At 44.0% G+C, this 23,622-nt stretch overlaps 1 protein-coding gene and 1 long non-coding RNA gene across 4 annotated transcripts; one reads left to right on the forward strand and one right to left on the reverse strand.

Moving 5' to 3' along the window:
* The first annotated feature begins 2,917 nt into the window (after positions 1-2,917).
* LOC149322583 (uncharacterized) lies at positions 2,918-8,188 on the forward strand. Its single transcript, XR_016271967.1, has 2 exons — positions 2,918-3,182; positions 4,930-8,188. It is a non-coding gene; the product is annotated as an uncharacterized LOC149322583 (long non-coding RNA).
* Positions 8,189-15,832: 7,644 nt separating this feature from the next.
* Positions 15,833-22,824, reverse strand: LOC149322584 (retinol dehydrogenase 7-like). 3 transcript variants are annotated; one of them, XM_089508412.1, is made up of 4 exons: positions 22,482-22,824; positions 20,513-20,771; positions 16,665-16,822; positions 15,833-16,050 (listed from the first exon to the last, which is right to left on the reverse strand). In XM_089508412.1, exons 1-4 carry the CDS (start codon positions 22,792-22,794, stop codon positions 15,833-15,835), a joined length of 948 nt encoding a protein of 315 aa, XP_089364538.1. In that variant the 5' UTR covers positions 22,795-22,824. The 3 variants fall into 3 exon arrangements, with proteins under 3 accessions (XP_089364538.1, XP_089364533.1, XP_089364529.1); XM_089508407.1 differs by having other exon boundaries at positions 15,833-16,010; positions 16,661-16,822; positions 22,482-22,794; XM_089508403.1 differs by having other exon boundaries at positions 15,833-16,043; positions 16,661-16,822; positions 22,482-22,794.
* Between the last annotated feature and the right edge of the window lie 798 nt (positions 22,825-23,622).

Here is a 23,622-nt window from a genome sequence, read left to right on the forward strand (position 1 = left end):
AAAGAGTCCCCTGTAGCGGAGAGGCTCAGGCACTGAAGAGGCTGGCCCAGGGTTGCCTCACCTCTGCACCTCACCAAGGTCTCCCGGTCCGCCTTTGCCTGCCTCCCAAGCACCCTCTCCAGGTCCGGATCCTGCGAGGCATCCTTGGACAGTACAGCTGCAAACCAAGCCGCATCTCTCTAGCCCTAGCAGCCACGTCCCAGCCAGAAGAATGGAGGTGGAAGTGGTAGGGAGGCAGAGTGGAAGGGGAGTGATCTATAGAAGCCACCTTCGACTTACTGACAGGTCATGACAATTTCCCTAATTTTAGCCCTATAATCTGCCCTCAATTTATACATGAGGTCAACTTATAGTTTAGTATATACAGTAAATTCAGAAGAAGACTTCGGAGGTGGGTGGTGGCCATGGCAGCCAACAGTGTTCTTGCCACTGCTTATCAAAGAGTCTTGACACCTTGATCTTGCAAGCACGGTTCACTATAATACAATTTGTAACAGAATTAAACCTAGCTTTCCCCCGCTTGTATCCATATAGAAATGCAGGAAAATTAGGATTGATTCATTGTATTTGTGTGTGTGTGTGTGTTTGGTGGTTGTGTCATTATTGTAGGCTATGTCCCCTTGTCTTCTGAATGTATGTTCCATATGCATTGGCCACAAGCATATCTAGCAGTCTGGTTTGCTCATACAGGGGCTGAACAGACTGTTCCTAAGGGGCAGCCTGCAGCTGCCTCTTTCGTTGCTGGATTGGGGCCGCAGCAACTACATGCTGTGGCCTGATCAGGCATTTCCACGGCTCAAAAAGGAGCCACAAAAAGTGGCTGTTTAGGTAGGCAGGTTCAAACCCAATGCCCTCAAACTAATGATCTCTAGGGCAAATTATTAACCAGGTAAGTGGGGTTATAGCTCAAGAATATGATAAATATACTCCTGAAAAATGTGATATGGAGGAGGAAGCTGTTTCTATGAAACAGCTGGTATTAAATGAAAGGGGAAAAATTTAGGAAAACATGGCAGCCCCAGGCTGCTAGTCTCGGTTCATTCCAACCACTAATGTATAACTGTTCCTGCCAAAAGCTCAGCTTTCTTATTAAATGGAAGTCCCATTTCCTCCAGTGTTAGCAATTACAAAGAGCAAATGATGATGAAGTGTCAGTAACTGGAACACCACAGATTTTTTTTTACTAAATTATTATTATTCCCAGCTTAATTTTTACACAATGTACTACTTCTCCTGCTACGAGCCTACATTTTTAAAAATACTTTAATGAAAATCCCATTTCCTCTGGCCTTGGCAGATCCAGTGAACAAAGGATCCCACAGCTCTCCAGAGGATGACTTTTGATGTGTGGAAATGCTGCTGTCATGCTTGTTCTTTGGCACTTTCAATGCCAAACATTTTGCTTTGATTTCCCCTGCATTAGCACACAATTTGGTGTAATTACTCTTCATTCGTGGCAATGGAACCCTACTTTGGCTGATTAGCATCCGGTATCCACAAGTGTGAACATTCAAAAGGAGAAAAACTTCAGAGGAAGTAGGGAAAAGCAAGAGACAATCAAGGTGACACTTGTCTACATCCTGCACTTTCTGACTATTGGCATGGAGAGGGTATGGCAGGAGACCAGAAGCGGGGTGGAATTAAAATAGCCACAATGCCTTCTGTGTTGCAATAAAAAGCAGATAGGCAAAAATCAGTTAGCACTAAAAGACTGCTGTCTGAAAGTAAAGCCCTTATCAGATGAGTCTGGAACTGGGGGTCTTCAGCACTGGGCGGTTCGAATTCACGTTATTTTGCACAATACCATCATACCTGGGAGCCCCTCCGAATTGGCATGATTCAAATTGGCCAATACGCATTTGCGCGAAGTGCATTCAGTGCAGAATGTTTTGTCACACCGGTGCTCAACATGAGGATTGGCCGATTCGTATCGGCCCCCTCGCACATGCTCAGTGGTGCCCTGCATGGGTTGCGACCTTAAACGCTTCCGGGGTGAAAGGGGAGGTCACGTCATGACAGCCCGGTAAACAGCTGGAGAGCCAGCTCATGCACATTAACAATCGCGATACAACATGCCCTCTCTACATTCCTCTCTGTTTCCTCTCTACATTCCTGCTTGGTTTTAACGTTACCATGACCTTCCCTTGCAACAAATTAGCAATGCCCGGTTGTACGTGTGTGTGTGTGAGTGTGTGAATATGTATTCTGGGGGGGGGGGAGGACCAGTTCCAGCGGCTGTCAAAGAGGCTGGATGGCCATCTAAGTAAATGGGGATGCTTTTTTCCTCCTCCTCCTCCCGGCTTGGGAGCCAGCATAAGCTGCATCCCAAGAAGGGAACAGGCGCGGGGCCGCTAGAATCGCGGCGATCGCCGCCGTTCCAGCGGCCCCCGCGCCTCTTCCCTTCTTGGGATGCAGCCTATGCTGGCTCCCAAGCCAGGAGGAGGAGGAGGAGGCTGCTGGAACCACGATTCCAGCGCCCCCCCGCGCCTCTTCCCTTCTTGGGATGCAGCTTATGCTGGCTCCCAAGCCGGGAGGAGGAGGAGGAGGCCGCTGGAACCGCCCCCCCCCCCCCCGCTTCCCTGGAACCGGCAAGAGGAAAGACCCACCGAAAGTTAAAATTGGAATCTGGGGGTCTTGCAATGGAATTCAGGATTGGGTAGTCACACCAGAGCCATTCGCACTGAGATCGAACAGAGCCCCAATCCAGGATATTGCCAATCCCCTTATCAGCGCACTGGCCAACACGCTCCAAAAAGAGGAGCCAGTACGCATTCAGTTCGGCATCTTGCGCATTCACGTGAGTTCGGATTGGGCCATTCGAATGCTGGTATGATGGTATTGTGCGAAATAACGTGAATTCGAACTGCCCAGTGCTGAAGACCCCCAGTTCCAGACTCATCTGATAAGGGCTTAAGAGAGTTGAGCCTTTTAATAGCAATGTATGCCAGTCAGAAGCTCCACATTTGCAGCATTTCTGTACCAGCTTTTCTGGTACACATACACAGAGCCTTGTCACTTGCAGTTCTACCTGCATTTCAGTGTTGAAGGTCCAGGATTCATCCAGGGGTAGGGGACCACCCTGAATAGTCTGTTCATTTCTGTAATTCTAAATATTCCACCACTTCCCCATTTGTCATACATTTTTCTAGCTATTGTTTCCTACTATTTTGAGGAGGGATCAGGTGTAACAGAAATTTCAGGAAACTTTAATTTCTAGGATTTGCAGAGCAATAGGATTGGCAAGGATTGGCAAGAGGACCTAGTAATTGAAAATCCATAAGTTTATTTCCAATTGTCGACAAAGGAAAACAATGAACTCAGTGGAATTCAAGTTCCAAAAGCTGAGACCCCGAACAAGACAAAATGGCTCTTTTTATATTATTCAAGACAAAGAAGCTTCTTCAATACACCTGATTGGCTAATTACAATTTAAACATACAGAATTCTTACAATCAGAACAGAAATACATGCATACATTAAAACTGCATTGTCACTCCTTACCCCCTCCTGTAGGAATTCAGTGGCTTTCCTCCTAACCTTGCTTCTGAATGTCAACTATGTGTCCTTATCTCAGTAGTTTATATTATGTCTTTTTACTGGTGCCAGCTTCCATCCAGGTCAAGATGCACTCCTTATTCCTTTGCTCTAGTTTCTCTAAACTCCAAGCCTTTATTTCAAAAACCATCTCTCTGGCTGACAAAGGTGACTCCATCTTTCTATAGTTTTTTATTTCAACAAGGAATATTTCCACCACATTCCCCCCTTTTGATGTTTCATCAATATTCATATTGCATGATACTATCAACTATTAACTATGTTTATATGACACTCTAAACTCAGAACAAAACAAACCTGTCTAGCAGTTATCAAAATATTAATATTCTTACCATCAATATTCTTCCCTAGGGGCCCGGTTCCTGAGTTTTGGCAAGAAGGCTTCTCTGGGCAGAACCTTTGCTACTGGCTCAGCTAACACAGGGAGGGGGTCCTTTCTCCCACTCGCATCCAAAGATTTGGACCGGTCAACGAGGCTCCCTTTTTAGTGCACTTTTCCCTATATTTTATATTTTACCTGTTCCTGAAGAGATTATTCTTTTTCTATTTTTTCTTTTTCCCTTTCCTTTTCCCCCAGTGAATTTTCAAATTACTAAATGGTCTCACATAGGCTAAACTCTGTTCCTACCACTGAGCCAATCCCTATGTTCAGCCCTTCCAATCAAGATGTTGGATGGCGCCAGGGCCTTCTCACAAGGGTCCACTCAATGCCAGAAACACATAGAGCCTGCAGGAAGATAAGTTCTTCCACTCTTTGCCAATTCTTGCTTGCCTTTACTCCTGGCTGGCTCGCCAAATATGTAACAGAAATTTCAGGAAACTTTAATTTCTAGGATTTGCAGAGCAATAGGATTGGCAAGGATTGGCAAGAGGACCTAGTAATTGAAAATCCATAAGTTTATTTCCAATTGTCGACAAAGGAAAACAATGAACTCAGTGGAATTCAAGTTCCAAAAGCTGAGACCCCGAACAAGACAAAATGGCTCTTTTTATATTATTCAAGACAAAGAAGCTTCTTCAATACACCTGATTGGCTAATTACAATTTAAACATACAGAATTCTTACAATCAGAACAGAAATACATGCATACATTAAAACTGCATCATCACTCCTTACCCCCTCCTGTAGGAATTCAGTGGCTTTCCTCCTAACCTTGCTTCTGAATGTCAACTATGTGTCCTTATCTCAGTAGTTTATATTATGTCTTTTTACTGGTGCCAGCTTCCATCCAGGTCAAGATGCACTCCTTATTCCTTTGCTCTAGTTTTTCTAAACTCCAAGCCTTTATTTCAAAAACCATCTCTCTGGCTGACAAAGGTGACTCCATCTTTCTATAGTTTTTTATTTCAACAAGGAATATTTCCACCACACAGGCAACAAAAGAATCAAGCACAGGAAACTTCAATTCAAAGCCAATCCATATATCACTCCAAACAGGAATGGGAGAGAGGAACAGAATATATCTTACCTATCCTCCAAGATTTCATAGATGAAAACTGACACATGTGGCGGAGAAACATAAAAGTATGATCAAGAGGTCAGGATCTGCCTGCTCCTTTTGGTTCAGTAAACCAGTCTTCTGTAGAATAACAGCAAAATTTTATTTCAGTAACCAAAGAAGTTAACAACTTGACTTCTGCAGATAGAACGTGTAAGACCATAATCCCGTTACAACCATAAAGAAAGCAATAAACACTTTCAGCATTTCACGGCTTTATTCCCATCCACTCATGCTTCAAAACATTCACATATCCACTCCTGCTTGACCCTGCCTCCTTAACTCAGCCCCCTGCCACCTTCCCACGAGACTGACCTTGGAGAAAACTATCACCAGTGACTTTCCCACACACATCTGCTATTACACAGCCAGGCATTCTGTTTCCCGCCCCACCATCCACAAAGAACACATAGCCATCAGGCACAAAAACTTAACCCCTCATACATTATATAGATGTTATTGTTGGCATAGTGCTTTGAGTGTTGGATTCTGACTTTGCAGACCAGGCTTGGTCATGAAACCCACTGGATGACCTGGGGAAAGTCACATGGCTCAGCCTCAGGGGAAGGAATGGCAAACCTCCTTTGAACAAATCTTGCCAAGAAAACCCCAGGATAGGTTTACCTTAGGGCTGCCATAAATTGGAAATGACTTGAAAGCACACAACATACACACATTATACTACTGCTTAAACATATTGTAATCAATCCACACCACCCACAAACATCATCACATGTCCAACAGGCACAATAGCTTAACTCCTCATACATTATATAGATTCTATTGTATTACTGCTTAAACATACTAGATATATTCGACTATAAGTCGACCTCATGTACAAGTAGAGGGCAGGTTTGGGGCCAAAATCATGGATTTTACCATGACCTGTGGATAAATCAAGGGTAAAACTTGGAGGATCCTTCAGTGTGTGTATGTGTGCGCACAGCAAGAGGGACTCTAGTTGAGTCCTTTTGCTTCAGTGTTTCAACTTTGGTTTCACCCTTGACTCCCCAGATAGCAGCAGTCAGTGCAGTTGGGAATGGGACTCTGTTTAAGAGCAATCCATCACCCAGGACTCTTTCTGCAAGAGAAAAAGAAACTCTTTCCTGATCTCATGGGGAAATCTGAAAAAGTTATCACATTAAATAAGTTGACCTGGAATTCAGAGGTCAATTTTGGGCATAAATTTTTAGACTTATAGACGAGTATATACGGTACTATAATGAATAACAATGGCTCAATTACAAAAACCAGAAGCGTAACAGAAAAAAAGGCAGGATCTGCCAAGGATCCAGACAGGAAAACATACTAAGTAAAGAGAGGCTGCAACACTTTACTTTGGCCTGAGCGTCCTGGAAAGGGCAAGAATTTGCCTTTCATCTCCTCTTTCAACTGCTTGGTTAACTGAACGCAAACTACTTTTCTGCTTTGAATTCAGTTTGCAGCAATTGAAATGAATTAAGAAGAAAGGGGAAAAGTGGGAGGAGGAGAGAGAAACTGGGACTTTTTAAAAGCAGCTGAAAAAGTGGGAAGACAGAGCGTTAATCAGTACTGTCCTTGTCAAATAGGGGCATATGGAGGGTATGCTCATAGAAGCTTTATTTCTTGTGGAGATAGGTGGGTTTAGCAGAACTGTTACTGCTCAGTTCTGACAAACTGTGTCCTCCACACTTAGGGTTGCTATAACTGTCTACCTCCAAACCGGGACAAATGTAAAAAAAAAATGTAGGACAAAATTTAGGCCCAAATGTCGGACAAATGTAGGGCAAAATTTAGCTCCAAATGTAGGGCATTTTTTAGAAATGGAGGACATGATCAATTAAAAACCAAATAAATAAATAAATACATTTAAAAAGCATTAATATAAATGCATGCTTGTTATTCATGCTCAAAATAGAGGACATTTTGACATTATTCCTGGACAGATGTCAGGAATGTAATTCCCTTTCTGGCCACACACCCTCCTCCCAATTCCAAAACACACACACACACATAGCACATTTACACCATCATTTTTTCTTTCTTCCTTCTGTTGGATTTTTAACACTTTTGCCTGATGAAGAAGTCAGCGGAGCTTTGAAAGCGTGCATCATATATTTTGTGCATTTTGGTTGGTACTATAAAGATATCACTGCGTAGATTTTGGCTGTTACTGTACTTGTGTGTCTAATTTGTTAGCATAGAATGTTTTAATATGTGTGAACATTCTTGAGAAGTGAAATTCAGAAAGGTAGACCATGTGAAGAATCATAATGACAATACTAGAAGGTCTGACTCCAGACTAACAAAAAAGGTTGGAATTAACAAATATAGTATGAGGCAATGTTCCACTAATAGTGTATCGGAGCAAGTCCTACTCTCAATCTCTCAGCCTCAAGGATAGGTCAGGCAGCAAACCTCTTGAGAATGAAATCTTGCCAAGAAACCCCAGGATAGGTTTGCCTTATTATGGTCTGTTTCCAGGCACAATTCAAAGTGCTTTTCAGTTATAAGTCTCTGGTGCCACAGCCATTCTGCAAACTACAATTTCCACATCCAGGCAGGGTTGCCATAAGTCAGAAAGGAGTTGAAGGCACACAATAGCAATAACAACAACAACAACAGAAGAGGAGGAAGAGGGGAAGAAGAGGAGGAGGAGGAGGAGGAAGAGGAGGAAAGAAAAGAAGAAGCGGGGAAGAAGAGGAGGAGGCGGAAGAGGAGGAAAGAAAAGAAGAAAGGGGAAAGAAGAGGGGGCTGGCTTGGTGGCTAGAGAATTCGAGGAGCCAGAATAGCCATGCAAACCCAGTGGGAGACCTTGGGCAAGTCACACTCTCTCAGCCTCTTAGGAGAAAGTAAAGGCAATTCTCCCCTCCTTTGAAGAAACTATGCCAAGGGAACTCTGCAGGGTTGCCACAAGTCAGAAAGGAGTTAAAGGCACACAATAACAATAACAACAGAAGAGGAAGAAGAGGGAAAGAAGAATAAGAAGGGGGAAGAAGAGGAGGAAGAAGAATAAGAAGGGGGGAAGAAGAGGAGGAAGAGGAAGAAGAGGAGGAAGAAGAATAAGAAGGGCGGAAGAAGAGTAGGAGGAAGAAGAGGAAGAGGAAGAATAAGAAGGGGGGAAGAAGAAGAGGAGGAAGAGGAAGAAGAGGAGGCTGGCTTAGATGGAGGAGACCGACTGGTGTGGGGCTTTTTCTCCCTCCTTCTTCCCCTTTTCTCCTCTCCCCCAGAAGCCATAGCCACAGCAGAGAGAAGCCCCAAAGGAGGAGCAGGAAAGGCAAAGAACATTCAAGGGAGTCCCTGGAGCCTGCCTCCTTGCCTTGCCTTGCCTGTGCTGAGCACTTGGTGAGAAAGGAGGGGGAAGGCTAGGGGACAAGGGAGGCTGCCCACACCATTCCCCCTGGAGGCAACCATCCAGTGTTGCCAACAAGCCTCGAAGATAATTCCCCAAAATGTTTGTCCAAAACACACTGAATCCCCCCACATCACACGGAATATTCACTCACAATTCCCAGAAAATTCCCATAATGTTAAAATGGCGGATGTTTTGCAAATAAACGTAAATATAATTGAATACAAATAATTGGAACTTATTTCAACTCTCAAAATCACCATTGAACCAAACAAGGAATCTTTCAGTCCTTTTAAGATATTTTGACATGAAGGGGGTTCAGGAAGCTTTGTGCCAAATAGAAATGTGTTCGGCTGCAACCGCACTTCAGAAATAAATCCAGTTTGACACCCTTTTAATTGCCATGGCTCAGTGCTAGGGAATCCTGGGAATTCTAGTTTTCAGAGACGTTTAACCTTCTCTCTCAGCAAACTCTGGTGTGACAACAAACTACAATTCCCAGGATTTCATAGCACTAGGCCATGGCAGTAAAAACGGTATGAAACTGGATTGTCTCTGTAGGGAAGATGCAGCCTGAGTTAGGTCCAAGACACACTGCAGAAATAATCCAGTTCAAGACCACTTTAGGTGCCCTGGCTCAGTGCTATGGAATCCTGGGAATTGTCTCTGGAGTCTGGAGTGAAGATGCAGCCTGAGTTGGGTCCAAGACACACTGCAGAAATAATCCAGTTTGAGACTGCTTTAACTGCCCTGGCTCAGTGCTAGGGAACCCTGGGAAGTGTAGTTTTGTGAGAAAGAGCTCTGGTGCCACAATGAACTACAATGCCCATGCATCTGAGGAAATACGCTTAAGTCTAGGAAAGCTCATGCTGCCAACTTTTCTTTCAGTGAGACTCAAAGGTGCTACAAGATCTCTCTCTCTATCATCATCACCATTATTATTATCATTATCAAATCCAAATGCAGCTGAAGAAGTGGACTTAAACTGGCAACACTGATATCCTGTAGACTCTCTCTGGGGCTGTGATCTGGAAGCGTGGAGGCAATTCCCTTGTCAAACCAGGGAATCCTGGGAATTGTAGTTTGTTGTGACATGTTGAGGCACTGCTTTTACCGGCAGCCAGGGCTCCATGCTTGAAATTCTGGGCTTGGTGGTTTGTTGTGCCCAGAATCCCATCATTGCAGGGAGCCTTGCAGTTAGAAGCAGTGCCAAACTGGATTATTTCTGCAGTATGGATGGCAATGGAAAAGAGAACGAAAAAGAGATCCACAAAACAAACTTCTTGGAAGACAGGGCAGCAGGGGTGCCAACTGACCAGGTGCTCTGCCCATGCTCAGAGGCATATCTAATCACTAACACACACACACACACACACACACACTCAGGGACATCATCACATTCACATCACACAACTAGTAGGGCAGCCCATGGAAGGGAGGGAAGATTGAGATAAACATCTATTTTTCTATCCAGGTGCTCTGCCCATGCTCAGAAGCACCTTTCCACCTCTTTTTCTCACATCTCCTCTACTCTTCTACTTTTCCCCTCCACTAGATTCTCCTCCCGTCGACCCAAATGGTCCTCACAGTACAACAACGACCCTGAGAGGCAGGCTTGGGGCACTCTGCCCAAGCTCAGGAATTCAGAAATTCAAATGTCACTCTCAGGCACACACAGAAGTCCACAACATCAAGCCATGATACCATGATCAACTATTGCCTTTGTGTGCCTTGAAACTTATTTCTGACTTGGAAATCCAAGGCAATTGGGATTAAGCCAGCCAAGATCCCTCACTCCTCCTGGGCAACACTTTGTGCCTGGTTGCCTGCCTCCTTGTCTCCCGCCCCGCCACTTTGCTTTGCCCTGGAGGGAGAGCCTGAGAATGCCTGAGGGCGGGGGGGGGGCAATCACTGTCCTCTCTCTGATTGGCTGAAAACTGTTGGTGTGATTCCTCCAAACAGGGTTGGTTGTTTGCTCTTGCTCTGTAGCCTCGCTCTCAGAGGGAGGGAGAGAGAGAGAGAGAGAGAGAGAGAGAGAGAGAGAGTTTTTTCTCCAGTCCTCTCTCTGATTGGCTGAAAACTATTACACTCCAAAGGGTTGGTTGCTCTGCAGCCAGCCTCCCTCCCTCTCAGGCTGGAGCTGAAATGGGCCAAAGTCACCAAAAATGCACTGAAATAGAGCCAGGCACCAAAATCACACGGAAAGCTCTGAAAAGTCACCGTTTTCGTGTGAAAGTCATGAAATTGGCAACACTGCGAGCTCCTGGCTGAAGAGGAGGAGGAGGCGTGACTAAGGTGATCCCATGGGGGGAAGGAGCCAATCCTGCCTTGTTCCAGGCAGGCAGAGCTTGTCAGTCAACAGTCTTGACTGGAGATTGACAAGATCTGGCCTGGAAGAAGCAGGGACCTGGGACTGGAGGGTGGAAAGTGCCCAAACGGGCGGGACAGGTTTTAAAACTCTCCGATCCAGGGCTGTCCCAGGGGGAAACGTGTCCTGGCAAGCCTATCCACACTGCTCCACTGGAAAATAAAGAGCATCTGGAAAGGGCATTTCCCTTATCCTTATACGCTGTATGACTCATGACTGACACTATGATACAGGGTCCAGAAGAGATAAGGGCGCGTTACAGACCGCCGGATTGCAGCGGTCTGGCTCCGCCTCTGCTTGCAGTGTCCGGGAGTCGCAGTGGCCAAACTGCTCGGCTCCCGGACACTCCGAGGAAGGAGCGTGGAAATCGTGCTCCTTCTTGGTCCCCGGAAGAGACGCTGCGAGGCGCTAGTCATGCACTCACGGCATCACTTCCGGGGCACGACGTGCAGACGCACAGTGTCTGCTATGTCAATATGGCGGCGGCCGTGTGGAACGGCCGCTGCCATTTGTCACAGACTCTGTGATAGGGTTAGGGGCATCTGGAAGAGACGCCCCCTTTTTCAAACTGGGATGTCCTCAGGATGTTCCTAATGGCGGTCTGTAACCTGCCCATGGCTCTCATATATAACCTGCCTTAATGTTCCTTGCTTCCAAAACAAGTTCCCCTATGTCATGTACTAGCTTAGAGCATTTCTATACCCTGAAGAAAAAGCTTCCCTTATATAGGGTTGCCATAAGTCTGGACCTCCAAACCAGGACAAATGTAGGCCAAATGTAGGACAACATTTTCAAATGTAGGACACTTTTAAAAAATGGAGGACGTGTGAAAAAATTGGATGATTTTTTAAAAAAATGTTAATATAAATGCATGTTTCTTAGGCATCATCAAAATGGAGGATATTTGGGCATTATTCCTAGACAGATGACAGAAATGTACTCACCTTTCTGGCAAAACATCCCCAAACTCCATTCCAAAACACACACAACAGCATATTTGGGCATTTCACATGGCTTTACTTAACATGGCCTCTTGCATATTTCAGAGGTTTATTGCATCATCATCATCATCATCATCATCATCACCACAATATCATTGACAAAACAAGGGAGACTTGTTAGCATTACAAGCACCAAAAACACACAGAAAAGGCACTTGGGAAAAATGCACTTTAAAATATGCTCTTTAAAATATACACTTTACAAATGCACTTGAAAAACACTTTAAAAATGCACTTTAAAATTAGACTTTAAAATGCATTTTAAAAAATAGATTTAAAAAAAATAGACTTTAAAAATAGACTTTAAAATACATTTTAAAAAATAGATTTTAAAAAAATAGACTTTAAAAATAGACTTTAAAAATGCATTTTAAAAATAGACTTTAAAAATAGATTTTAAAAAATGGACTTTAAAACATAGACTTTAAAAATAGATTTTAAAAAATAGACTTTAAAAATAGACTTTAAAAATAGATTTTAAAAAATAGACTTTAAAAAATAGACTTTAAAAATAGATTTTAAAAAATAGACTTTAAAAAATAGACTTTAAAAATAGATTTTAAAAAGTAGACTTTAAAAATACTTTAAAAAATAAAAAACATTCATACTGGAACTGGCCACTCACCTCCTCCTCCCCCTCCTTCTCCTCTTCATCCTCCTCCTCCTCCTCCGCGCCAAAAAAGGGCAAAGGAAATGGCCCTTTCTGGCTGCAGCCCGGCCCAACAGAGGAGGAGCTCCTCCTCCTGAGTCTGGCTGGCCAATGGGGGCAGACTGGGGCTGGAACAGCCCCGCCCCCTGCCTGCACTCACAGGCTCCGGCCTGGAGAAGGGGCGGGCTGTTCAGCCCTAGCCTCAGGAGGAGGAAGTCCTCCTCATTAGCCCTGAGCGTGGCTCCTCCTCCTCCCCTTCTGAGGCTCTGCCTCCTTAAAGGGACCAGCTCCCTTTTGAGGCCGGTGTGCGGCCAGTGCCCAGGCACGCAAGCGGGCCAATCGCGCGCTTCCGCTGGCTGCGCCTGGGCAACTGCTCGGTGCGATCGCGGAGGAGGCAGAGGAGGAGGAGGCAGATGCGGAAGTGGGTGGCCGGCCGGCTGCATGAGCAGCCGAGGCCATAAAGAAGGCGTGTATGGGGGCAGAGGTGGCTGCAGGCGGGGCAGTCCCGCTTTTGGCACGAAACCGGACCGTGACCGTGCCAGCAACCCCAAAAGCGGGTTTGCCCTGCCTGCAGCCGGGTTATGGCATCCCTACCCGTATATAGACAGTGTTGTGTGGGGATGTTTTTCTGCAAGCCAAAAAGCCATTCCTCTTTGAAAATCAAATGCATGTTGTGCACTGTAAATTCACAACATGATTGGAGCAAAATGTAATGTAGACCTCGCAGATGTCTGAGATATCAGGATAGGAAAATCCATTCTTTCAACAACTAGAGGAAAAGTCTCCCTCTTTTCAAAATATTGCCAGAGGCTCAGAATGGGCCTAAGAAGACAAGAGGGAGCGCGATCCTAATCTATGTGTGAAAGCTACTTGCCCTGCAGCAGTTGCATGCTTCTTTTCTGCAATCAGTCAGGTAGTCAATGTGCAAAACAACTTATTGAAGGACAAAGGTTCTTTAGCAGCACGAGCAGCTGAGTTCTAGGGGAAAATGGGTGGGGGGGGGAGAGTGGTGTGCTGGTTTGAATGCTGGACTATGACTCTGGAGAACAGGGTTTGAATCCTTGTTCAGCCATAAAACTCACTGGATGACCCTGGGGGAATCACATTCTCTCAGCCTTAGAGGATGGCAATGGCAACCCCCCCTTTGCAGAAACTTGGCAAGAAAATCCCATGCTAGGTTCTCTTTAGAGTTTCCATAAGTTGGAAATGACTTGTAGGCACACAACAACAAAGAGTGGGAAGAGGGAAAAGAGAGGCAGAAGAGACTATATCATGAGGTTTATTCAGGGCTTCAGACTGTGGGAATAATGAACATCCAAGGAGGGGGAGGCATACTAGACCTGCTCCATTTATTACTGCTTTCTGGTGAAGTGAGCCTCCTCTGTCCATGGAGATTCTCCATTATTGGGAAGAGGTGTTGCAAGTTAACTAGTGTTATAACAAACCACATGAACCAATGCAGGGCTATCTTGCTTTGGAACTGGGTGTGGGTGCAGGCCCTCCAAAGAGTTCTTTTGCTGGTGTAAGCTTTATTAGCGGTAAATGATGCAGCAGGTAGTATCCCATAGAGAAGCAGTCCAAGCCCTTTCACTGAAAGGGTCCAGCACCCCCTCACAGCCAATGGCAGAACTGGGCCCCCCAACAAATTGTGGTTGTTGTTAACTGCCCTTGAGTTGGCCTTGACTCATGGAGGCCCTATGAGTGAGACACCTGCAACACCCCTTATCCTCCACTGCACTGCTTATGTCCTACAAATTCAAGCTTGTGACCTTCTTGATTGAATCTATCCATCTAGCATGTGGTCTTCCTCTCTTTCTACTGCCTTCTACCTTTCATGCTTCAAAACATTCACACATCCATTCCTTGTGGTCTTTTCTAATGAGTCAGGCCTTCTCATGATGTGGCCAAAGTATGACCATCTCTGACCACTGCATTGACATTCCTAGCAGTGTTTTGTGCTTTGATTTGGGAATGTCATATATCTCCCTTGGAAGATCCTCCATTTTGTGCATAACCAAGAGGCATGCATTGACATTCCTAGTAGTATTTTGGGCTTTGATTTGGGGACATCCTCCATATATATTTTTTCCTGGATGGTCCTCCATTTGGAGGGGGGTCTCCCAGCCCCCCCTTCCCCCTCCTTTCTTGTGTCACCAATGATGCATAGATGATTGATAGGCATTTTGAAGCAGCACAAAGTAGTGGGAATAACAGTCATGCCAAAAAAAGAAGTGATTACAAGGGAGTAATGAAAAGATCCACTTTCATAGTGGGAACTACGGACCTTTTTGAACCAATTGAATGACACGAAACGAAGGTGAATTGCAAACCGGTTTAAATGTAAGTGGGAATGAGCCCTCTCTCTCCCTACCACCCAATCTGGGGCAAATGCTCTCTCTAGTTCTTCACAGAGCCTGAGTAGCTGGAGGGTGTGAGGAGAGAGCTCTGCATCCTTTTAGAAGCTTTACCTCTCCCTCCTCATCCCATTTTCTCCCCAGCCAGAGAGGCTAGCCTCCGTGTGCCTGAAACTGGGAAAGGGTTGTTGGACTGCTTTCTGACAAACACCTTAATAACAGGAATGACAGCTATTAATGGGATTTTCCCATTCTTTGAAAGCTGCGGGAGAAGCACGGATTGGCTGCAGGATGCCTACTGACTGGGAACGAGGCAGTGCAGTAGGATCCTGCCACTACAGAGAACATCCCGCTTCTATCCCAATAGTGAAGATTTGTGTGATATTCTGGGATGTGTGAAGGGTTTTCATAAGGGGCTGAAGACCTTCTTCTTTGATTTGCCAGATTAAGCTGCTGAATTGTACTGGAGATTCTGGGGTGAGTAGTGGCTGGTGGGATTTTATGTATATTTATAATGTGTTATTGTCTTTATTTCTGACTCTATATGTCTGAGGTTCCATCCTTTGGTGAAAAGTGTTATAAATAAAATTATTATTATTATTATTATTATTATTATTATTATTATTATTATTATGAGATATACCACTAAAATGTATGATTGTGCAATAAGAGCTTAGTCTAGAAATACTTTCTCTTCCAAAAATTTATTACAGGTTTTACTGACATTCTAATTTCACAGCTGTAATGCTATTTCAGTTCATAAACCATCTTACATAAAAAAAACACCCCAACAATCCTTCTCTCCCAAGGGCCTGTCTGTAGATCAGGTTACTAAAAGCTGAAGTGAGGATTTGAACCCCACCTGCAACAGTAGACAACTATAACACACCGGGTCTAAGATGGGTCAATGATTCATGATTCACAGAAGGGAAAATTAGTCTTAAAAATCTTTCAGGCACATGATATACTGAGGTCACATCTCATCAACACATTGCAATGTACAACTGGAGTTGTGTCCCATCTGTACAACTTCTTGGCTGATTTGGGAGATACAAAGCACTTTCTGCAAAATGATCTATACTGCCTGGTCTGGCTTTGACATAAAGTAGGTCAGGACAATGTCTGCCAGTGAGGTTGGCATGTAAGACAGAGGAATGTAAAAGAGCTTTGCATCCCAGCCTGCAGAGTAGCGTGTGCGAGGGTAGCAGGTAGTCAGGGCATGTTCTATGGAGTCAGTGACCAGGTAGGTATCACTGCTGGCACCTTTACAGAGAAGTTGGCATGATCTGCACACTGTGTGAGGGAAAAAAAAACAGAAATAAAAGAAAAAGTCAGACACAGATGATTTTTGTAAGGGCAAGAACAGCATTCTAAAATTCCTCATTGAAAAGTCAAGGATGAGCTTTGGAATCTTGATGTATCCATGGCACTTGAAAGATTGAAATTTCTATGGGAGGCCTACAGGGTGGTAAACCTGTTTCATATCCTTTCCACTCCTGGATGGATATGTACACACATACTAAGTCCCTGACAGAGACTGGAATCCTGTTGGTTACATACACAAGCGTAAACCCATTATGCCTTAATGTGATTTTAAAAAAAGGTTGTTGTAACTGGGAGATATTCAGTATTTCCTCAAGCAATTTTCCCTTCCTAGCCCATCTTCATTTTCTTGCTGGTGATATGAGAGAATGAAATCCTTTCTGTACTCCCAGCTGCAGAAACGCAGGGGGCCATTGCCTGGGGACTCCACTCCCTCAGCCACTAACAGGCTGCAGGACACATTCCCGCATCAAACAGGTTGTTTGCACATGGGGGTGGTAAAGGGGTCAGAGGAATACTGCAGTCCGCCAACCCCATAAAGAATTGTGGCCAGATTTTTCAAAAACAGTGCTTTTATTACTTACGGTCCTCCAAGTACTGCTGCCCATAACATTCTTTGATGTGAGAAGGTGCTTGGCTCCATGCTTTCCAGAAGTTATCTTCTACGTTGTTGAGAATGGGTGTGCGGAAAACACCGGGTTCAATAATGATGACTTGGACACCAAAGGGATGGAGCTCTCGTCTGAAGTGGAACAAAAAGGTTACCTTCTCTTGTAATAATGATGTTGTTATCTGTGAAGTCATTTGCAGATTTATTGAGATGCAGTCCACTCCTTTTAATGTGACTTGAAAGAAATATATTGAGAAACTGCAGTATTTGCTGCTGTATTTCTCGTTTTATATCATCATCATCATCATCATCATCATCATCATCATCATCATCCCAAACATTTCGGTTACCCTGGACTATATTCTAGCCATTCCCAGCACCAGCTGTAAAATTTTAATCCCACTCTTAAGTAGGTTTCTTTTCAGTTTCAAAACATGTTGGAACAATATTCTTCTTCTTTTGGTCTTTTTAGTTAGAATGATAGTGTTATTCTGACATAGGACTTTTTCACACGGGGACTATGTGCTTCCATCTAAAAATGGTTAAAGTGGTGGCATCCCAGGAAAGCAAGCCCATTTACTAATGGTTATCACACACAAGAGCACAATAAGGGGTTAAAGGCGCATTAGAGTACTTAGGATCCAATGCAAATTTTGCTATCAAACAGAGGAGGACAAATCCTGATTGCTAGCTTAGAAATACCTTTTCTGTGCATGCTCCAAACCGTCATTTCCACAAGTGCCCCATCACATGCCCCAGAGTGAGAGGGAAAACCGGGGTGGGGGCTGGGTCCATAAGCCTGCCTGAATCCACAGAGGGCTGATACTCCCAGATGCCCTCCTTTTCCAGGACATGTCCTCCATTTCCCCCTCCTGTCCAGGAGGAATGCCAAAAGTCCTCTCCCTCTGCCTTCTCTCACCTACTCTTCCCTAATTAGAGCCAGCGACCACCACTTTGAATAATGCTGTCCTAGACTATCATGGCTTCTATGTAGAGGGTCTTCTGGTAGCCATCATGCAAACAGGACTACAAAGTCTGTGAGGCTACAAAGAAGGACAAAGACTGACTGGCCTGACTTCCTTGAAAAAGGAGGAAATAACCTCAGAAAAAGAGAGGAAGGAACTAAAACCTAAGCCTAGCATAGTTATAGAGAGTATCCACACTGCACAGTTGTAGCAGTTTTAAACGACTTTGATGGTTATGGCTCCATCCTGTGGAATCCTACAATTGGTAGTTTGGTGAGGCACTTAGGATTCTCTGCCAGAGGTTTCTAGTGCTGTAATACTAAAGTCTCAGAAGCTCACTAAACTCCAAATCCCAAACTTTCTTAGAAGGGAGCTATGGCAGTTAAAGTGGAATCACATAGCTATAATTGTGCAGTATGGATGCCTCCATAGAGAAGACCAGAAGAGAGAGAGAGAGAGAGAGAGAGAGAGAGAGAGAAACAAAACCAAAAATTTTATGTGCACATTCATTGCCCTGCCTGTTATTTGTTATATGTGCCAGTACAGTGGTCCCTCCACATTCACTGGGGATAGGGGTGAAGGATCCCTGTGAATGTGGAAAAACTGCAGATAAAAAAACCCTATTCTTTTTATCTAAGAGAACACATTTCTAGGAATCTCTAGATCCTCCAGTGCAACTATATGGTCAACATCTGCCAGAAGTTGACCACAGAATCATGCTGGAGGACCTACAAATGCCCAGAGAAGTGTTTTCGTCCAGCAGAATTGCGCTAGAGGAATTAGAGCTTTCCAAAGAGAACATATTAATCAAAACCACAAATAATCAAATACACAAAATTCAAAGTCACAAATGTGGAGGGCCAACTGTGCTTTTCATTTCCAATAGAGAGAAGAGAGAGCTGCTACTCCAATTGCTACTGCTATGTGTATGAATGTGTCTGAGGGAGGGTGAGAATAAAGAGGATTCTGTGTGTTCATGAGGTCTTGCTCTTAATCAAGAGGATGAGGAGAAGATGTAACTTCCCAGAAATGGGGCTCTGCTTTATCTCTCATAGATGCCACTGGTGGATGCACTCATCCTCATTGCCAACAATGAGGCTGCCACTGGTATTCCGACTTGAAATCACAACAGTTCCAGCACTGTTGCAAAAATAACCTTGGCATCCTCTGCTTTTCCTCCTTTTCCTATCCCAGGATGCAACCTCTCCTTCTCTCCTTCTTGCATCCTCTGCTTTCCCTCCATTTCCCACACATATGTAGCACAAGCATTCACACATTGTATAAGTTTGCCAAATTGAAAGGGAAACATATGTAGCACAAGCATACACATATTCTGTCACACACACAAAAAATAATTTTAAAAAATGCCACTTGCAAAGTGACCTGCCGTGCCGGCAGCAAGCAAACAAAAGGGAAATGCAGCACAAGCAGACACATTCTATCAATATGTATCAACCTGTAGAACAAACATTCGCATAATCTGTCAAAAATAAAAATTACCAAAGAGAGAGAGAGAGAGAGAGAGAGAGAGAGAGAGAAAGCTGCTTGCGAGAGGGGAGGCATGTTCTGCCTTCTGCCCTCCCTCTGACCTAAATCCTGCCCCTGAACTTGATCTGATTATGACCGGGTCCAAGTTCACATTTGCCGGCAGCAGGAAAGAAACAGGTTTTCCAAAAAGATACGGGAAATAATCTACTTTCAGAAAATCCGCTTTAAGGGAGATTTGTCCTGTGCAAGACCCTGATCTTGATGTGTTAAAACTGGTGCCAATGGGAACTTCCCATGTTTAATCTGGGTTACAATATGGTACAAAAGGTAGTCTGAATGGCCCCAAAGTGTCTTGCCTGAGGCAGGTACCTCAACCAAGAAACCTGCCTGTATTTTTGAGTGCTTTGGGCCAGTCAGACTGTATAGTCAAAATTGACCATGAAAGTTCCGTGCTCTGATTCAGTGTAATTTAAATCCAATTTTAGTTCCAGTTAGAACACACCAGTTGAATCATTGAAGCTGACATCAGGGATGACTTTGGGGCTAAACAGACTGGTTTGAAGCACTGGCATGGGGCGGCATGGGGCCATAGAGTTTTGACGTCATGTGCCCTGATGCCAGCATCATGCTGGCATCATGCTGTGTGCCCAATCACATGGCAGGGGGCATTACAGCACTTCAGGGGCACATTGTTTAGATGTGCTGCACCAAAGGAACACCAAAAACGCCAGCAACAGCACCTTTTTGCTAAAAGGTGATAAAAGGAGTGGCATTTTGCCGTTCTTTTTAGTGCCAGCAAAGTGCCAGATCGAGGCAGCGGCATGTGGTTGCTGCAGCCCGATCAGGTAAGGAAAGGGGTGGCAGGACACTGCTGCAAAGTGGTAGTCTGTTTTGTCCGTTTGTTTACTTGTTTGTTTAATGTATATCTCACCTTTCTTCTGCCATGGGGCCCAAGATAGCTTAGGGCAAAGTTAAATTAAGATGCAAATAAAAATTTGATGCTAAAAAAGTTAAAAATCAATTTGATTAGCTATTGTATTAAAACACCATTAATTCCAATACAGTGTAAAATCCTTTAAAAACATAATTCTTGGCCTTTTGGCTAAGATCAAGTGTAGTGTGTGTAATAAAGAAAAAAGTGCAACACACATAACCCTATTCAAAGACCCTTTCCTGACTTTCCAAGTTCCTATTGATATAACAGATCTGTTATAGTTGGGACCAACAAATGGATTCAGATCCATGTTTTTATCACAGGATATTATTCATTAGAAACCACAATGTCTGAGTATCTTGTTAACTGAGATGTAGCTGGAAAATCACCCATGCTGCTAAACTAAGATAAACAGATACCTGGCTCGTATTTTACCTTAGGCTGTCGGAGAAGGCTTCCACACCGTACTTGGATGGACAATAACATCCTCCGACGCATGCCAGCCTTCCATATACACTGGCTATATTGACCACTCTTCCTCTGGCGGCTCTCACCAGAGGCAGCATGTGCAACGTCACATCAATCAGTCCAAGCAGGTTGACATTTATCACCTTTGCAAAATCATCCTTGGTTAGCCATTCATTGGGAGCTGCTGGAATACCGATACCAGCATTGTTTACCAAGCCCCAGAGCCCTGTGTGAAGAGAGAATTGCCTGGTTCAAGACTGGTTTTTTATTCCCCTTTGCAGTTTTTATAGCATTTGCAAGTCTGGTTGCATAAACTCTAATTCTGTCTAACTGAACTTCCTCAAAGGATCTTCTACTCTGAAGAGTCAAGTAGTCTTTTCCTATAACATCCAGTTAAATCTTTACTACACTGCACAGAGTATATTAAGAACAAGAAAATCTTTAGCTAAATGAATAATGTCTGAGCAAGGAATTCCTGAACCAAGTTTATGATTAAGGAGCATAAGGAATGCCTTATTGTGATGTCTGAAATTGGAATCTTAGTTTGGGATCCACAAGGATCCCAATTTCAGACATCACAGTAAGGCATTCCTTACACTCCTAGGAGTTTATCATATTCAAAATAAAACAACATACCCCTGCTGGGATACAGAAGTTTATGGGATGCAACTGGGAATTATTGCATTAAAAATGACACCGAGTGACTGAGTCCCGCTGCATCCCAGCTCCCAGCCACACTCAGCCCACTGATTTGCAAACACAGGAGCTTCCTGTGTTTGCAAATCAGCTGGCTGAGTCTAGCTGGGAGTCAGGATGCAGCCTGGATACAGTCGCTTGACAGCATCAAAATGCGATAATTCCCAATCACCTGCCATAAGTGATTGTAATCCAGAAAAAGTTGCTTTATTTTTGAATGCGATAAACTCCCTAGTGTGTGGCTCCCAAACAAGTCAGGCTGATCAGCCAAAAACACACTAGGATAAAGTGTGTACAAGTCAGTGACAATCAGGATTAGATTTTGTCTTCTGGTGGATTCTCACTATTTCTTGAAAACTGAAACTATGGCTTTTATCAGGAAAGAGTTCAACAGAAAATGCTGATTAGTTGCTGAAACATCTGTTTTTGCATATGATGTTAAAACAAACAAAGCTGAGAGTTTGGGGCTAGAGTTCACAGAAATTAGCAATATAACTAGGCTAAATAAATGTATGGGGATCAAAGGAAAGCAACTGTTATATGATGGAACCTCAATGTGACTGAGGATCTACAGACCAAAGGAGAGAAATATGCCAAGGCTCAAACATGCTATTGTTAAGAAAAGATTTCCCAACAGTATATTCATATTAACTATTCTAAGCAAGCTCCTAAAACTTCAGTTTGATTTGGATGTATGTGCATGTCATTCAACAAAGATGATGAAATGGTGGTTTGCTCATTAGCTTTTCAGAGTGACAGGCATGTGTTTTATACTCTCATTTAGCATATTCTCAGAAATGTATCTTAGAACCTGCCAGTTTAGGGGCACATGCCACATGGAAGATTCTTGGAAAATGAAGGTGAATTTATCAAATTTGAGACCCTTGGCTTTCCAATGAGTAGTCCTTTCCAGCTCCCATCCCCAGGAGGGCCCTGGTACATCCTACTTTTGCCTATGCTACTGTTGGGTTTCCTTGTCACTAAGCTTGCCAAGTCACATACTCTATTGCCATCTTCTTGCTGGCAAATCCTTATTATGAGCAGAAGACAGCAACCCAGCTTGAAGCCAACCAGAGCAGTGAGGCAGGAGTGGAAGTAGGGCAAATGGCATTAGCCAGCCTTCATTGGCTTGCAGCCCAGGAGCTCTGTGACTGGTGTTCAGCATAGCTTTGACCCTTTGTATTTTCTTTTTCAGAAGTTCTTTCCTTTCTGAAAGAATGGGAAGAAATGCTTTTTTTACCTTTGTTTCCAACACATCCCTTCACCCACTCCGCTGCTGCAGCCACATTTTCTGTGCTAGTGACATCCAAAATGGTGGTTTTCAATCGGTCAGATGTGACCCTCTCCAGCTCCTTTGCCCCTTTCTGGGTGAGACAAGCTGCCAATACCCGAAGGCCGCGAGCATCCAATTGCCTGGCAAGCTGGTTCCCAAAGCCAGAATCACTGCCGGTGATGAAGACATATTTTTCTGTTAGTTTCTCTACAGACTGTCTCTCTCGGTACCATCGACGGAGGAAGTAAAGCCCCAGCAGGGCAGCCAGGTAGAGCCACATGGCTAAACTCTACAGGGAAGAGGAAAGAAGAGTGGAAATGTTACCCAACAAACAAGTGGGGGACTGGGGATCCCCACTAACTGTCACTGATATGTTAAATGTTTGGGAAATCAGCTTAACAAGAAGCTTGGGTCAACTTTGGACCATTGTACACCAGTATATACCAGTACTACCCGGGATGACTCCAGGTTCTGAGTGATTTAAGGTTTTTATTTAGAAAAAATTGCAGAGTGCAATCACACACAGAAAATAGTGATCCAAACAAACACATCATGCAGAGCTAACCGAAATGGAAATATGGAAAGGGGATAGTGGAGTTTTTAGGGCTTTGCAGTGGGGTTATAATTACCTGTCCAAAGAGAAGGCCTTGGGAAGCTGGAGGTCTGGACTGGGAGGTCTGTGGGTGCCACAGAACATAAACACAGTGCAGGTGTATATGCTGGCTGCTGTACGCAGAGGTTAGGTTTTGAAACCATTTTTATACCTTGAAACTATCCTTGGGTGATGGGCTATCTGGCAAGGTAACAGAGGCTAAATGACTTATCGTAAGAATTGACAATGGGATTCTGGATTGGTTGATGGTTTTAACAAAAGCAGTGATTGGATTGGGATATCCCTGAGATGGGTGGATGGAGAAGTTTTGGCTAAGATCCTAACAGGGGACAGACGAAGAGAGATTGGCTTACTGCTTTAAGTGTGAAAAGATCTTTTGTCTTAGGTTTGAAAGGAAATGCAGATTATTTTGGGGAAGGAAGAAGCTCTTCAGATTTGATGACTTTGCTTATTTGGATGTATTGTACACATGCCTGGGGGAAACAATTCCTTATT

The sequence above is a fragment of the Sceloporus occidentalis genome, unplaced genomic scaffold (assembly GCF_023333645.1).
Source record: "Sceloporus occidentalis isolate IW3139 unplaced genomic scaffold, rSceOcc1.0.p SCAF_1, whole genome shotgun sequence".
Lineage (NCBI taxonomy): Eukaryota > Metazoa > Chordata > Lepidosauria > Squamata > Phrynosomatidae > Sceloporus > Sceloporus occidentalis.

Excerpts from the sequence above, each read along its gene's own strand:
- LOC149322584 (XM_089508412.1), bottom strand. The coding sequence starts at position 22,794 with ATGTGGCTCTACCTGGCTGCCCTGCTGGGGCTTTACTTCCTCCGTCGA. Across the intron at positions 20,772-22,481 it reads GGGATGTGTTGGAAACAAAG|GGCTCTGGGGCTTGGTAAAC; the intron begins GTAAAAAAAGCA and ends CTCTTCACACAG. Across the intron at positions 16,051-16,664 it reads GCAGCAGTACTTGGAGGACC|TGTGCAGATCATGCCAACTT; the intron begins GTAAGTAATAAA and ends TCCCTCACACAG.